At 41.9% G+C, this 17,099-nt stretch overlaps 1 protein-coding gene across 1 annotated transcript in view; it reads left to right on the top strand.

Moving 5' to 3' along the window:
• Positions 1–17,099, top strand: part of adamts17 (ADAM metallopeptidase with thrombospondin type 1 motif, 17) — a 219,443-nt gene that overhangs the window by 39,947 nt on the left and 162,397 nt on the right. The window contains exon 4 of the mRNA XM_034079817.2: positions 16,903–17,075. Coding sequence (XP_033935708.1) covers positions 16,903–17,075 — 173 coding nt within the window. The remainder of the gene's footprint in view (positions 1–16,902; positions 17,076–17,099) is intronic.

Below are 17,099 nucleotides of genomic sequence, written 5' to 3'. Positions count from 1 at the left end.
CGTTTTACCCATGGATGCACAATAAGAACGGACCCATATCGCCTTACCGTTCGGGTGTTCATAGCAGAGCTCCCTGTCGGAGCGGCAGAGCGTGATGTGAACAGAAATGTTTTTCTGTCGCAATATTATTTAAGGAATCGTTGAGCTAGCTAACTAGCATACATTGTCACTATCTGCTAACGTTAGCGCTAGCCTTCGTTTTCTAATAGTTTTTTTCATAGACTATAAACAGAGGTGGTATAAGTATAGATCTTGTACTTGATTAAAAGTTGAAGTACTCAATCAATCAATCAATGTTTATTTATATAGCCCAATATCACAAATGTTACATTTGTCTCAGTGGTCTTCACAGTGTGTACAGAATATCAGGTTGACAATACGACACCCTCTGTCCTTAGACCCTCTGTGCTTAGACCCTCTGTCCTTAGACCCTCACATCGTACAAGGAAAAACTTCCGGAGAAAACCCACAGTTTAAAGGGAACATGGGAGAAACCTCAGGGAGAGCAACAGAGGAGGAATCCCTCTCCCAGGACGGACAGACGTGCAATAGATGCCGTGTGTAAATTGAAAAGATAATACATTTGCAACATAGGTAGTCCAGATGTTTGGAAATGCATGTGTGTATAATAGGAAGATGAATCCACGAGGATGTCAGCAATCCTGTGGGAGCCATCTCAGATACTCAGATCTCGTACTAGAGTAATTTTAGAAGTACTCAGATCTTGTACTTGAGTAAAAGTAGAAGTACTCAGGTCTTGTTCTTGAGTAGAAGTATCAGAGTGTAGGAATAGGAATACTCTGTTACAGTAAAAGTCCTGCATTCAAAATGTTCCTCAAGTGAAAGTAGAAAAGTATTCTCATCAAAATATAGTGAAAGTAGCGACAGTAAAAGTAGTCGTTGTTTGATTGGTCCATTTCAGAAAAATATATATGATATGTTTTATAATGATTGATCATGAAAGTGTTCTCAAAGCTGGTGAAGGTGCAGCTAGTCTGAATGACTTTGTAGACTGCAGGGTAGCTGGTGGATTTACTCCAGGTGGAACTAAAGTCTGATTCAACACTTGATTATATTTCACATCATTCATCCACATCTGTGAAGTAACTAAAGGGATTAAATATATGTAGTGGAGTAAAAGTACACCATCTACCTCTGAATTGTAGAGGAGTAGAAGAACAAAGTAGCAAAACATTGAAATACTTAAACAAAGTACAAGTATCTAAAAATTGTACCCAAGTATAGTACTTGTTGAGTTTATGAACTTAGTTAAAGGACACAGGGTGTCGTTTTCTCATACTGATATTCTGCACAAACTGTGCTGTTGTATTTGCTGTAAAGTGTCCTTACTGTAAGGTAATTATTATATGTATAGCACTTTGGCTCGACCAAAAATCGTTTTAAAAATGTGCTATATAAATAAAATTTGATTTGATTTGATTAGTTACTTTACACCAGTGGCTATACAGATAGAAAGACTAAGCCTTGCACAGAGGCATGAAAATACATTTTCAAAATGCTTAACAGTGCTGCCAAAATTATAAACGGACTGCTACACAATTAAAATAAATGCTTTTATATATTTCTATTAGATGTGACTCTTTGGCATTTCTGTTATTATTAACACTGCTGCTTTAGTTGTTCTGAGTTCTGAGTGCTAAAATCATCTGTTATTCCTCATTTTAAAGCCGATATTCCGTGGGGTCGGGGGGCTCGGATCCTTGTCACCTTTTTCATACCTGATGAGTTTGCATCCCTCCCTGATATATATATATATATACACACACATACATACATACATATATATACATATATACACATATATATATATATATGTGTATATATGTATATATATGTGTATATATATGTATATATATATATGTATACTGTATATATGTATGTATATATATGTATATATATATATATATATAGCCTGTGTGTTGTATATTTATTCACACAAAGGAACAACCTTTGTTGTCAAAAAACAAATAACAAGTTGTATTGTAGTGTTTATTTTAGTGTTGTTTTATGCTTATCCACATTTTGATTTCAGAGCACAGGAGAATGCTGGGCACAGCATCACGCTCAACAGTGAAGCTGGCAATGCTGAACAAAACCATCTAGTTATAATATTTATTCAGCTGAAAAAGTCAAAGCTCTACGAAAATGTAATTAAAAATATATTGCACATGGTTGGTATTTAACAACAAGGGGTGTTATAGTCTGTGTTCTAGTGTGTGATATTGGTATTTATGGAAACATTTTACACCTTTCCTTCAAGTACTATATGTTTTAGTTACTTGTGGGCTACTTAACATGAATAATCAGTTACTATCCTTTTACTCCATCACATTTCAAAGAGAAAGAGGCTATTGTTATTTTACCTCCACCACAGTAATCCATCATCAGCTTTACTTTTTAGATAAAGATTTAAATCACAATTGATCATAACTCAAAATTAGGGCTGTCAGTCGATTAAAATAGTTAATCGCGATTAATCGCAAATTAATCGCACATTTTTGATCTGTTCTAAATGTACCTTAGAGGAATATGTTTCAAGTTTTTAATACTCTTATCAATGTATGAGTGGACAAACATGCTTTATGCTAATGTTTATTATCATTTGAACAATGACAAATATTCTCATGAATATTAAACACAACAACCTCTGAACATTACAAATATTCGCCTCAATTCAACCTGGAACCTCTCATACAATAATACAATACACATTGTGTGTGTGTGTGTGTGTGTGTGTGTGTGTGTGTGTGTGTGTGTGTGTGTGTGTGTGTGTGTGTGTGTGTGTGTGTGTGTGTGTGTGTGTGTGTGTGTGTGTGTGTGTGTGTGTGTGTGTGTGTGTGTGTGTGTGTGTGTGTTGGATCGGATCGTTGGAGCTATGTGCAACTCAAGGCATATGCTCGAACGGGAGCTGCCTGGACGCTGCAATCATGTTGCACGCACTATGTGTGCTGACTGTTCGTACAATGTCCCGCTGTCTGGCTTCCTGCATAAAGTCAAGTGCTCGGCGCAGTTGTGTGGATAGAGCGCTCTGTTTTCATTTAAACAGCTCCTTATATCCGTTAGCGCAGCTAGCTAGCACCAGATGCTAACAACAACAATGCACGTAAGGTCTCTCTCTCGCTCGCTCGGGCCACACACACACACACCCTCCCGGTCCTCCCGATGGCCAGTCGGTGCCTGCCGGTGAGCGTGGAAGTGTGGTCTGCCACAAGCGGGCGGCAGGAGTGGGGCTGTCAGCAGCATCAGTTTGTAGATGGTATTTTAAACTCGATGCGCTCTGAAACTACGGGGCAGCCGAGGAAAAATAAAAACACATGCGTTAATCGCGTTAAAATAATTAGTGGCGCAAATTTTTTTTTGCGTTAACGCGTTATTAACGCGTTAACTTGACAGCCCTACTCAAAATACATATATATTACCAAGTGGTTTCATGTACAACCCACAAAAGTATCATGCTAAATTAAGCTCTGTTGCTTGGATATCACTAGATCCTGTTATCAGCGTAATATAAAAGTACATAACGATTTATGGTTACATTAGAATCATTACTAGCTAGCCGCTAGCTGCTAACTGCCGCGGCCACCAATATAATAATAATAATAACTTGGATTTCTATAGCGCCTTTCATAATACCCAAGGTCGCTTTACAAGGAAGAACAGAATATCAAATCCATCATAACAATCCAGTACCATGCTGTCATGAACGAGGTGCTGTTACTGTACGTGTACAAATTGACGTGCTTAATGTGAACGAGCCTTTTGGGGGCGTGGTTAAAGTTGCGCATGCTCTATGAGCGCACATATGGGTACTTCTCAGGCATGACGGGTAATCTGTGACGTTTCGCTCTTTCAAAAGTTGGGCCATGTTATCTTCATGCGCCAATGAGCAGCTCTCATAGGAATGAATGAGTCCCACGCTGTATCCAGTTCTTATTATACATCCATGGGTAAGAGCCTTTCAGTTCCCCCCAACAATTTGTATTGAAATAAATCAACATGGAACCAGTAATCACTAACTTTGTTCCCCCCGGCCCCTTATCGGAGATCACCCAGCTAGTATCCTAGCAACCAAGCTATCTTCAAATCTACTTACAAATACATATGGGGAAGTGTAAGTTCAACCGTATTTGGTTGGAAAACATCGAATTGAGTGCTTGGTTGAAACCAGTGGAGGAGAACGTCCTATTTTGCTGCACCTTTTGCAAAATAAATTAGCGTTTGTTTTGCTAATGCAGCGTTAGCTAGTGCAGCATTAGCTAGTGCAGCAGCTCCCACAACAACATCGGGGGACCTCCGGGCGACGTGTGGGTCTACGTCAACCCTAAAAGCGGAGGTGCTGTAGACGCTAAATACCGTAGCTAGTGATGGCAAAATGAAGCTTTGAATGAAGCGTCGAACCACTTGGACAATTGTGTCGGAAATAGGTTCATTTCTCAAAGCTTCAGTTACAGCGACCTCTCCTGGCGAAGTGCAAGGCTGCAGTGGGTTTAACGTATCTTTGCCTTTAAAAATATTCGATGCACACACACACTAAGACTGAATATCATGTTCTATTTGCAATTAAAGATTGATAATTGTGTGTATTGGGTTATTGAGAAGAGACTAGAGAGTGCTGGACATGTTTTTGGGCGGAGAGGACCTTTTAACAGTCATTAAAGTATTAAAGTTGAAAAGCAATGATTAAAAGTTTAACTATTCCGGGCATTGAACCAGCTGCGCGGAGGACATCGCCGCATTCGGGCCACCGGCTCTATCCACTGGGCTATCTATTCCTTACACTATTGAAGTGTTTTTATATTACTCATTGTCTTTTTGTTCACAACTTCTCCACATTTCGTAAGTGTTTCCCCGAGCCAGAACGACCTATCTTTCTTCCTGGCTTGCTCTATACTGATACAATTCAAATGCAATACCAACAACAGCTCAACAGCAACAACGTAAACTACGACAGCAACCCACACATTGCGCATTGTTTAGAGCGGTTATAAAGTGTTGAAGCGCTCACATTTGAACCTGTTTCAACCTGTCACCTGTCAGAATCGAGCCGAGGCAGTGCATTGAATCACCTGATTGGACGGCGAACCAGTGAGTTGATTCATTCAGGAAATGAAGCAGTTGCTGGTTCGGACGTCATATGTCACGTGATTTGAAGCAAGCTTCGAAGCACTGCTTCTATGGAATAGGAAGTCAAGGGTTGAAGCTCCGTTCGAAGCTTCAGTGTCAAACTGCCATCACTAACCGTAGCTAAAGACCAACACCAACACAAGTGAAGGCAGCAGAGCTCTGAATATAGCTCTTGTCACTCACACACACACACACACACACACACACACACACACACACACACACACACACACACACACACACACACACACACACACACACACACACACACACACACACACACACACACACACACACACACACACACACACACACACACACTTTTTGTCTAACACAGTTCTGTACCGTTATGCTGTTATGTTCAGTCATCGTTCTTATGTTGAACATGAATACATTTACTTTGTTAGTAATTATGGGACGTATTTCTTCTTTCATAGCAATTTTCCTTCATACTTTCTTGCCGTGAAATAGGTCTTAAATTCTATTCAAAGTGGTCTTAAAAAGGTCTTAAAAAGTCTTACATTTGAGTTGGTGAAACCTGCAGGAGCCCTGTATACTGTATACTGCTGTTGGATATCTTAACCTATAAATATATGTCAAAGTGCATTCAATAATTTAATGAACTTTCGATTATGTTTTAGCTAATCATCTAAATCTTAAAGTAACTAGGAACTAAAAGCTGTCAAATGAATGTCGTGGAGTAGAAGTATAAAGTATCATAAACAGAGAATACTCAGGGAGAATACCTCACAATTGTACTTAGTAAGGAAATACATTTACACCACTGATACTCAGTGACACTCAGAATTTTGTTTACATTTTAGATTTAGAAGATTTATCTGAATCAGATATAAATTCCGACACTGACCCTGCGTCCTCCTGCGGTCACAAGGCTTTGCTCTTGATCTTTTGTGAGCTGCACTTTAGGGAAGGCAGTAAAGTTAGTGTTTGTGTGGACAATTAGCCACACAATTGTGATCTTTGTGTTTCAGTACGTTTCATTTTCTAACTCTGATGAAGAGCAGTTGGCAGTTTCTTCCCTAAAGGTTATTTCTTCTTGAATGTGTTCTGTGTCCCAGAGGCTCTACCACATCAGCAGAGCAATCATGTAATCTATAGCAGACTAAAGAGCATGACCTATTTCTCTTGAAATCTTGAATTAATCATTTTGTCTGACAAAGTTTGTTTCCAATTGTAAAGTGGTCCTTGTGTCCCTGTATTCTGGGACGTTTCTGACTTCTTTCGTGTAACGTCAGAGGTCCAACTCGGTGCCGTGTAGCCATGCCCGCATCTCTGGTCCTAAGTCGAAGAGGCTGGCTTCCGAGGGTGGTCTATATAAAGGTCAGGTGGTTATTATATGTTCGGCAGTCTGTTCAGGGTCACCTCACTCGCATGCAGAACTGTCTGCCAGGCCCCACTTCTTCATTGATGTTTTGAAGCGACCGACCCCAGTTCGTAGGCGGTTTAGTGTGGTCCATTGCCGGCGTAGTAGGTCGTCTCCTCCTATGGCGCCATCTCCTGGGTCCCAGATGTAGCGATGGATGCGGGAGGGCCCGGCTAGCTCCCACTCCTGCTTCCAAGCAGCCGCCAACCATGCATCTCTGGAGAGGTCTTCAGAGGTGGAATTGAGAATCTCTTGTGCTGCCTTGTTGAAGGGGAGGCGGGACTTGAGCCTACTTACGTTTCTGACTGATCAGTATTGGGTTGGTTGACACGTCCCAGGTTGGGTGGGTGTGACAGCAGGACCAGGTCATCAGCATAAAGGAGACTTCAATTCAGCGTCTTTTAGATGGGGTTAAAATACATAGTGTTGGACGTCAGAAATATCAACAGAAGACAGACAGGTAGTAAACACTAACAGGAACATGGCATGGGCTTACTTATATAAAATGGTGTCTGGCTCAGGAAACAAACTTGTCTTACTCTACTTCACTTCTCTTCGTTCCAATAAGGATAGAAACAACAATCTCCCTTCACTAAATTACATCAGCATGAAGTACTTTTCTGCTTTCAGCATTAAAGGTCGTCCAGTTCAAAGTTTTTTCACCAAATCACAGCCGAAAGTTGATCGAATAAAGAATCATCGCCGCAGAAGCATAGACTAATGTCAGCGGTCCTGTGAGTTAACTAGAGTCAGTGAGGAACCTGCGCTCTGTGTTCAGGCCTCCTGTTAGACTAGGGGTGGGCACACTTTTTGGCTCGGGGGCCACTATGAGTTTTACATTTGACAGACGGGCCGGGCCAGTAGCAGATCGGTGAAAAAATATTTAGCTGTCCACTCCTCATTAAACACTCGGCACACATTGTCGACTTTTCTTTTCTTTGGTCCACTCATTGTTACAGATGCAGGTTCAGGTGAAGTAGGTTCAAAGGTGAATTATTGCGTCATCGTTTGCGTCATGACGTAACCGTTTACGTGTTTTCTTATGACCCACACAGCGTTTTACGTCGCTGATTTTCACTGCAACACCGCTCACAACAACATCAATAGAGGACTGCGTCGGGTAGTTTTTAATCATACGAAGCCAGATTAAATTAAAGAACTACTTCTCCAACCTTATACCTTTCTCCAGAGTGCCGTGGAGTAGTGTTTATTAATGTGGATCAGCTGCATTACCGCCCGCTGCAGCGCTGCTCGTCCACCGGAGTTTATTCTCCCGTTAACTCGCGGCAGCGGCCGCTGTAAAGTCTTCACTGTCTGACTGTCACACAAGCAGCTGATAAATATCCCCATAAGTGAATGTGTTTTAGTCTGAAAGCTGTTTGGCATCACAACGCTGTTATGAAAGTTTCTCTGGCATTCTACAGGTGATGTTAGCATAGCAACCGAAGCTAATCAGACTATCTAGACCAGTGGTTCTCAACTGGTGGGTCGCGACCCAGGACCCGTTTCGAGTGGGTCGCCGATGTATGAGTGAAGAATTTTTTTTTGTTTTTTTGGGGGGAAACAGTCAAACTTTTATTTTGAAGGCCCGATTTTCTAATGCTGTGCATGCAGTAGGCGTTGGACTGGAAGTACCGGAGACCATAAACGGTTTTGAAAACTTCTGTCACATAGTGATCATCTTCTCAATAAAACATCTTTGCTGATGCTTTTTCGAGTCTTCTGGCCTTTGATCAGAATCAAGATTGTTGCCGGAAGTCCCCACGGAGAATAACTTTGCGGTAGAACTATTCTTTATACATCCATGGGTACAACTTCAGATAGAAATGAACACATAATGAAATATGACCCCCGGTTTGATGACTGACAGGTCACAGAACAATGGGAGCTATCTACCCTTGCCCACAATTTACACACAGACTATCTCCTCTTTACTCTTCTCGCAGCAAGATGTCAGAACAAAGTGAAAAACAAACAATGGCATAAAATATTATTAATATGTCGGGTAGTAATAGATTTATTTATTTTCTTCTCAGTGTACCAGAATGCATAGTTTGTTAGTATTTCTAAAAATCTCCTGGGGGAGAATCCCCCCAGACCCCCTGCTGGGGTTGGGTTTTCAGCATGTGTGCCTTTTTATATAGTTCAGCTTTGATTCCATCATCTCATTAAACCTTTTTTAAAAGCATACTTTAGTTCTGTGAAGGGATATAAGGGATATATGCACTGTACTTCACTTTTATTAATATTGTATGCTGAAAAGCGTATATATTACAGCACGATTTTTTGTTGAATAGATTTGAGTGCTTCAAAATGTTGGGTCGCGATGTATTGACCAAGTAAAAGGTGGGTCCCGAGGCCTGACCAGTTGAGAACCCGTGGTCTAAACTACTTGTTGCTATTATATTGTGGCATAAGCCGTTTTCTACACGCATATTTTACCGGCGTAGTTTTCGTTATGAATGTACTTGTGATGGCCACATGTAGCCCATGTATTGATTCCACCCGATAGCTGCAATATTACAAAACAAGGAAAACGTCTGCCTCTTCAAAATGGTCAATAACAGTGAACGGATGGTTATTAAAGTAAGGTCAAATAAACAGAATCACACTAAGCCTGGTTAGTGTTGCCTGACTTTATATAAGTGTGTGGTCGCGTTCTAGTCACTTTGCTCAGCGCTACTGCTTGTTACAACTTGTCTTCGCTGTACTCGCCATGAACTGTTATTGCTCAGGTTAATCTCGACCCCCGCCAATGTAAGCGTGACGTATTTGGTTCTTAGATCTTGCCGGTTGTGTCTAGAGTGCGCCATCTAGTGGGATCAACTGAAATGCCGGTTATTGCAGGAAAAAGGCTAAATGAATGCGGTCTTTACTATAATTTGGCCAATTTTGTACCAATATTCGGCGGGACGGATTAAAATGCCCAACGGGCCGTATATGGCCCGCGGGCCTTAGTTTGCCCATGCCTGTGTTAGAGGTACTATCAGTAAGGAAGATCTTGACTTGTTCCAGGGAAAGTCAACATGCAACAACAAAGTCAACATACTACAGTATGCACAATAATACAGGGGAGATCCTAAATCTTTGTTCCTTTCTTTTCTTTGACTTTTCCCTTCTGGAAAGTTCAAACACTATATTAATACAGTTATTCCTGCAAAATAAGGAATACATTAACCGTGTGAATCTTTTTACATATGTTCATATTATGTATTAGAGTAGCAATAGGCATCGACGGTAGTATCGTAAACGGTATTGATAAATTCCCTTTGAAAACCATCCCTAATATCACCATTCTCCCAAGTTATTACGATAACCTTAGCTCTGTTACAACTAAAGGTTATGTTACAGATATTCCCTGTACTTAAAAATAAAGATTGATTTTCTTTTAACCTGACACTGGTGAGTCACGCATGATAATATGTATCAATTATGAAAAAACTATTATTTGATTCCTTTACTTGCTGCTCCTGACCACTGAGCTAGGTTACTTGTTAAGTCGTACTGCAGTCTATCTACAGTAATGACATGCTTGCTTTATGAGTGGAATCTGAGACTGTCACCCAGTCAGCAGGGAACATGAAAAGGAAGTTAAAGCAACAGTGGAGCCCAGGCATCTGCTTCTTTCATGGCTGGAGACCAAGTCCAGAGCCCCATACTCCCTCTGGTCCTGAGGAGATACTCTTACACCCAGTGGGATGAGTCACAAGGGTCTCCCTCATGGATTTATCTTGAAAAAACATCAGTGCTAGTTTTTCACTCAGGCTGTTTGAATCAAGTTCATCTTGTCGCCCAGAAAAGATCTTTTTCTTGGATCATCTGACGTTATTTTTCTACACCTGTGTTAATGTGCTTATAAGATCTGCTCAAAATAAAAATGCAACAACAATTGTGATTATATAGAGTTCTCCTTACAATTATTGCAGCTCATGTCTATTTTAGGACAGCCAAACTCCCTGAGGTGAACACTGCCCTCAGGTTACTGTACATCTGCATCTGGTCAGTCGCAAGTTGCTCCCCTACAGAACCCTTATTTAGGAAGCACTGCTTGCATTTGAGCTGTATCTATCGATACAGTACAAGGTGCTGCACCTAGCACACATTTGGACATTATCCAGCAATTTATCTGTAGTAGCAATGGTTGAAAGATTTGCTTTTGGTTTAAAGCAGGGGTGCCCAACCTCTTTTGAACCGAGAGCTACTTCTAAAGTTGCCAGTCTGCCGAGATCTACCAGTCCAAGTAGAGAGGCGTAGCCATTACTGACAGCCAGGTAAATACACACTTCTACTTGTATAAAACTGACCTTTGTACAATTAATACTTCATAAAATACTGCAGATCCTTTATCTTACCTCTTTCTAATCTACACACATACAAGTATTTAACTGAAGTTACACAGCAGTATTGTTGAGACAGAGTTGGAGTTTATTCACACGTCACACTACAGTGGGTAATGTCTTCAAGAAACATTGAACAGTGCTGCCACATATGACACAGGAAAAAAGAAAAAACTCTGAACCCTTTCTTTGCCATTATATAAAAATAGTGTTGCTACAAAAGTATAAATGAGGCTTACTAATAAGACGACTCAGATCTGAAGTGCAATAAAAAAGACAAAATTAATAAAATCAAACCCTTTTTTTGTTGCATTTTAGTAGATTATAAAAAGAAATGCCTTTAAAATAGGATGCAAGCAACACTAGTTTCTTAACCTGAATTGATGATAGACTATAATCAATTTAAGTTTGCATTCTTATACCATTTTGTACAATAATTATCATGAATAAGTTCAAACAAACTAAAACTTACAGCTGATTAATAACGGTATCTAACTTGAGTTTTTATTATATCAAAAACCTGTTGAAATGCTACTGTTATTTTTAGTGTCCCCAAAAGTGCGTCGGCAGCCTCCAGGAAAGCTTCTTTCACAACTTCGCCGTCTTTGAAAGACTTCATGTGTTTCTCAAGAACGTGACTGACACGATAAGATGCTCTGGAGCAGCCTTGCTCTTGTTGTTGGGCCTGGTGAAAATGGACTGCTGTGCATTCAGCTGTCCTCTCAGGCCCCTCCCCCTTTTGGAGCGTAGGGCAGAATTAGGAGGGAATTCCGTCTCGTAGCGTTTGTGCACTGTTTTGAAATGCCGCTCCTAAATGACCCTTCTTCGATAAAGCCACGCTCGCATTGCAGATGAGACAGATGGACTTTGAATTGGAATAGATACAAATAATCATCCTCCCACTCGGAGTGAAATTATATATTTTGGGCTTTTTTGCTTCTGCCATAATTGCGGTCTTGTGTGTGCGGACTGTCACTCCTTTTGACACGGACAACGTCAGCGAACTAGTGCCCACTGCCCACCAGCCACGCCCCCACACATGGGGTCACGCCGGCCAATCACAAAGCTTTGATGCGTTCATGTGCATTATTCTGGCACAGGAAGATTATGTTTTAGGACATTAACGATAAAACAGAATATTGTTGTTCTATTTTTAGACACATCTCGCGATCGACTGGGGATCTCCCCGCGATCGACTGGTTGGGCACCCCTGGTGTAGGGGATTAAGTAACCTCTGAGCAGGGTTGGGTTGTAACGGAATGCATGTAACGGCGTTACGTAATCAGAATACAAAAATCAAGTAACTGTATTCAGCTCGCGTTACATTTGAAAAACGAGTAATCTGATTACAGTTACTTTCGTAAACCTGAAGTGAATACATTTTGGATTACTTATTGGAATTATTGGTGGAAAGATTTCCTCTCAACATGTAATATTCAAGTAACTTTACAGCCGAATCATCACAGCCCACAAAACCACCGCAGATGGACCAAAAAAGCGTTTGAAAAAAAATCGCGGGTCCGCTCGCTCAGTGAAACAATAACAACGAAACATGGAGGAACAAAAGTCTGCGTTTAAATCGCGCGTGTGTGTGTATATATAGGTGTATGTGGTTAAAAAACATCAGCCTGCGGTCGCTCTTTAGCCTTACTAATGATTATTTCTGAAGGTATACAGTGAAGGCGGTGCGTGAAAGGCACTGCGCGGCTCGCTCGTCTTCTCAGAGGCGGAGTTAACCCTCCCGCTGCCTCCTGGCGCTGCAGAGATGTCATGAAGTGAAGGAGATTTTCCTTCTAAAAAACAGCTGTGGGCAGCAGATACTGTGAGTGTCACGGACATGAATTCATAGATCAAGGCAGACTGGTGCACACATTCTCCTGTTTTGCCAATCCGGTGCTTAAACTATAGCTCTACACCCCTGGCCGAAATGTCCTTAAAATGAAGTCCGAATTCGACATTTTAATTAATGTCCTGCCAACACTGGCAGGACAGAAGGCGACACGCCCGTTCTAAGCCTTGTCCCTCACTCCTCACATCCCAAGCTGCATCCCCAACAAGTGTATTATGTTGTTACATCGTTTCAGATGTGATGTTTCAGTTGTGCTCTTGATACGCCATTAAAACAGTAAAAACACGTTCAGTTTCCTTTTGCTTTTTGTGTCTCCTGTTCACCAAAACATACCCATCTGTGATGGAAAAAGAAAGTAATCCAAAAGTAATCTAAAAGTAATCTGATTACGATTACTTTTTTAAGACACGTAACTGTAACTGTATTCGGATTACTTTCAGAGCCATGTAATCAGTAATCAGTAACTGATTACATTTACAAAGTAACCCTCCCAACCCTGCCTCTGAGCCTTATGGCCAAACAGCGACTATGCCTATGTGCCTATGCCACAGCGTAACGTGAATTCCTTGGTTGACACCATAGGTTGACGCGCAGCAAGAAAAGAATGCATTATTTGTTAACCATGCACTAAGCTCTGAGTTGGTTTCATATTAGGAAAGACCCCCCCTTGGCCTTTCTGTCATTCTGTGCAAAGAAAAAGCAACCTCTTAATCCAGATATCTCACCATGACTCGCGCATGCATGCACGTGCACGCTGTGGCATGACCACCAAATCAGAAAGATATGTTGTCCCACAAAGTGCTGTGTAGGCAGACTCTTGTTCCCTGGGGGGCAGGGTTTCCGCTAGGATTTTTTCTCGCCGGTCAAATGTCCGGGCAGAATTTATTTTACCGGACTAATTTGAAACTTACCGGTCATATTTCAATAATAATAATAGTTGTGTAGCAGAATTTCCGTTAGCAGGTAATTACCGGACTATGAGCAGATATGCTTCAGTTTAAAACTCAGTTCACGGGGCTCATTTTTATATTGCTTCAGTTTATAATCGTAACAGATCGAAATATTCAGATTCATTTTTCAATAAATGATTCCACAAACAACAAACAACATCATTATTACATTCAAACAAACTACTTGTAGTAGATAACGTACATTATTCAGAAGTTTACATCAACTTTGAATAATAACACGGGAGAAACGGATCCTCTCCCTCCCTCTCTCTCTCCTGACAGCCCGTCAGTTTCTCATGCAGCTCGCTAAACAGAGGGCGGGGCTTCAGGTGATCATGCAGAGCTGCGTGTCTCCGTCTGACTCAGCAGCCGATCTGATCTCTCTCTCGCGTCCGGTTACACTTCACTTGCGTTTATGTCCATATCGATCAGATCCAGCTCTCCTGATCGGCCTTTACAGAGAGCACCGATCAAACTATTAAGAGTGAATATCGGCCGATAATGACCGGCGGCCGATCGATCGGAGCCTCCCTAATTATTACCAGACATTTTGACCGGGAGGTTTTGAATTTACCGGTTTTTTATAAATTTTACCAGCTAAAAACCGGTAATTACCGGCTAACGGAAACCCTGCTGGGGGGCTGCTGCTGGTTTCAAAGCACCCTATTGTCTCTCCTTTCACAAGGTGGTCTCCCTTAAAGCATTGAGCGGCTCACTGGGCCATGCTGAGGGTCTCAGTGCTCTGCCTGGGTGGGATATGTAGCAACTTCATGGGACCACTTGCTCTTCGTGGTCTTTTCTCTGAGCTTACACTTGAGTTGAGTTGGGACTTGAAGAAATCCACAAAATCGCCCAAAGCCCTCAATTATTCCTATCCTTAACCATGGCAGAGTTGTAGTAGCCTAAACTTAATCAAACCTTTACCACCAACCCTGAAAATCAAGAAAGCCCACATGTTGTTTTTTGGCAGGGCAACATCAAATAGGTTGCGTGATTAGTTCAGGTAATTACTGTACAGACTTTTAAAGTGTGATATGAGAGAACAATATAACCCCATGATAAGGGAGGCATTCATAGCTAGCCTAAGTCACATGTAAACATTCTGGCTCTCTAGAACCCCAAATAGCTGTCCTAGAACCAGTTCAGGTCCCCAGTCATTGTGTTTCCAGTCCAGTCATACACTGCTCCTTCCAGTTACAATGAGTATTCTACAAAACCTTGCAGACGAGGCAAGTAACGCAACGTCTTTCCTCAAACATAGAGACTCAAACAACACAAAGGAATGTATTGGATGGCTGTTTGGCTTCCGATGGATTGAGTCCTCTTGGTCCAGAGTCTGTGCTGGGTGAATCCATATTGCAGTGTTGCACTCTGGCGCTGCACTGCCATCAGTCCCATCAGTCCGCTCCAGGAAACAAGCGGAACAGACACCAGATGGGCTGAACAGAAGAGCCCGGCCCTGCAGACGTGCTCGCTGAGTGGCTGCAGTAAGCAGTCCCAGACTGACTGGAGCTCCCAGCTCGCTCAATACATGGAGGAATGTTCAAACCTCCTAAAGCCGACTTAATGTCAGCAGTAATAATGATGATGGTGAGGAAGATGAAGAACTGGATTGATGTACTGGAGGATCTAAGTTTGGTGTGAGCCAAGTATTTTGTCAGCTCATTATTGTCACGGGCGGGAGGTAATCAGGACCCACATGCAGAATGACGGGGCGCGGTATACAAGTAAAGTGAGTCGCCTAAAACTAGCCATATATCAACCTGTTTTCTTTCCCTTATCTTTCCCTTATCTTTCCCTTATCTTTCCATGCACACACAATGTTCTGTATAAAGAAATGCTAGCATCAGATGTATGTTGGTGTTTGCAGAATGATCCAAGGTAGATTTTAAGGATGAAACAGATAGCTTAGGAGAGAGTTCTCTTCCCACCTACATGTCAGCGCTCACTGACCGCTGGACGAAGGGAGTGAATGTTGGGGTGGCACAGTTTCCCACCAATGCAAATGCTCGACGGGAAGTTTGGAATGCTGTCACAGAATCTGACAGTCCTTGTTTGAAACACACTCTGACCTTAGTTCCTTTCCTATGGGCGGGGGTTGCTGTTGTTGTGGGGGTTCAGTTTATGGGCGATGTTCATGTAGTTGTTTCTCAGCTGACTGAGGTGCTATCCCCTGCGCCACGCAGTGCAGAGGGTTTGTATATCAGTGTGTTTCTGATGACAGCTCCAGATGAGCGTCTCCTGATGCAGGGATCTGATTCGTGGTGTCGTGGATGTGTTGATTCTTAAACAATATCAAATGTTTTGTTGAAATGCAAACCATTTGAAGACTCAGAGCCTTTTCCAAAATAAAGCATTTAGAAATTCTGGATTCCTGTCCTTCCAGAGTGGTTGCTATGGGAACCATCAGGAGGAGGTTAGTTGTTGAACTAGACGTGAGCCAAACCCAGATAAACAGACACTTTCAGTGTCAGCACACGTTCTGACTAAGTTCACCATGTGTGCACAGCTACATATACCGGGTGTATTTCATTTCATTCCTGTTTAAGTATTTGAATATAGAGTATGTTGAGGTTTATATCTCGTGTCAGAAGCTATATTATTAAGAAAACGGAGAACATGTTTTTTGTCTTGGCTTTATTAGACTTAGAATCAGATTTGAGTTTATGGTCGGGTTTGGTGGTGCGAACAGCATGAGGAAATAAGTTGTGAGAGAATAATAGAACAATAATACAAATAAAATATATTCAAAAAACGTTTTAACATTAAAGAGAATAAAGACAGTATTTCCACCAAATATAAATATACAAAATAAACCAGAAAACTCAGTACAATGAGGAGTATGTGGTCAGTATCCTTCCTGTATGAACCCTATACAAACACACTTGCCTCCCTATACTATGACACCTAAGTCCATGTCTCTGCACACGGGAAGTGGACCAGTCTGCTTCACATGCAGTCGCTCTGCAAATGGAGATGCTGCAGCGGTGGAAAGGGTGCTCGGATTATTTACTCAATCAGAGGCATTTCAATACCTTTTTCAATGGACTGACTTATGCTGGTCATGGGACCAGAACGCTACAACACAAACCCTCCTGACTGACGTTGCCCCGTAGCTGGCTCAGCTTGGGGTAACTCGATGGCACAGATATCTAGCACACTGCAGTGTAAAGAAGGTCTCTGTGCTGCTGTTTGACGCTGGGTCTTTCTCTGTGTCTCTCTTCCTGTGTATGGTAGGGAAGAAGAAGGACAAGATGTCCAGAGTGGGGGAGGAGGGTCGGGGGAGGAGGAACGCCATCCGCCTGCACGACGCCTACACAGTGGAGACGGTGGTGGTGGCCGACTCCGACATGGTGCAGTACCACGGGGCCGAGGCGGCGCAGAGGTTCCTGCTGACCGTCATGAACATGGTGAGCACATCAGAACCAATAACA

Source organism: Pseudochaenichthys georgianus, chromosome 3 (assembly GCF_902827115.2).
Source record: "Pseudochaenichthys georgianus chromosome 3, fPseGeo1.2, whole genome shotgun sequence".
Lineage (NCBI taxonomy): Eukaryota > Metazoa > Chordata > Actinopteri > Perciformes > Channichthyidae > Pseudochaenichthys > Pseudochaenichthys georgianus.
The sequence above is the reverse complement of the archived record's forward strand: the minus strand, read 5'-3'. Positions and strand labels throughout refer to the sequence as shown.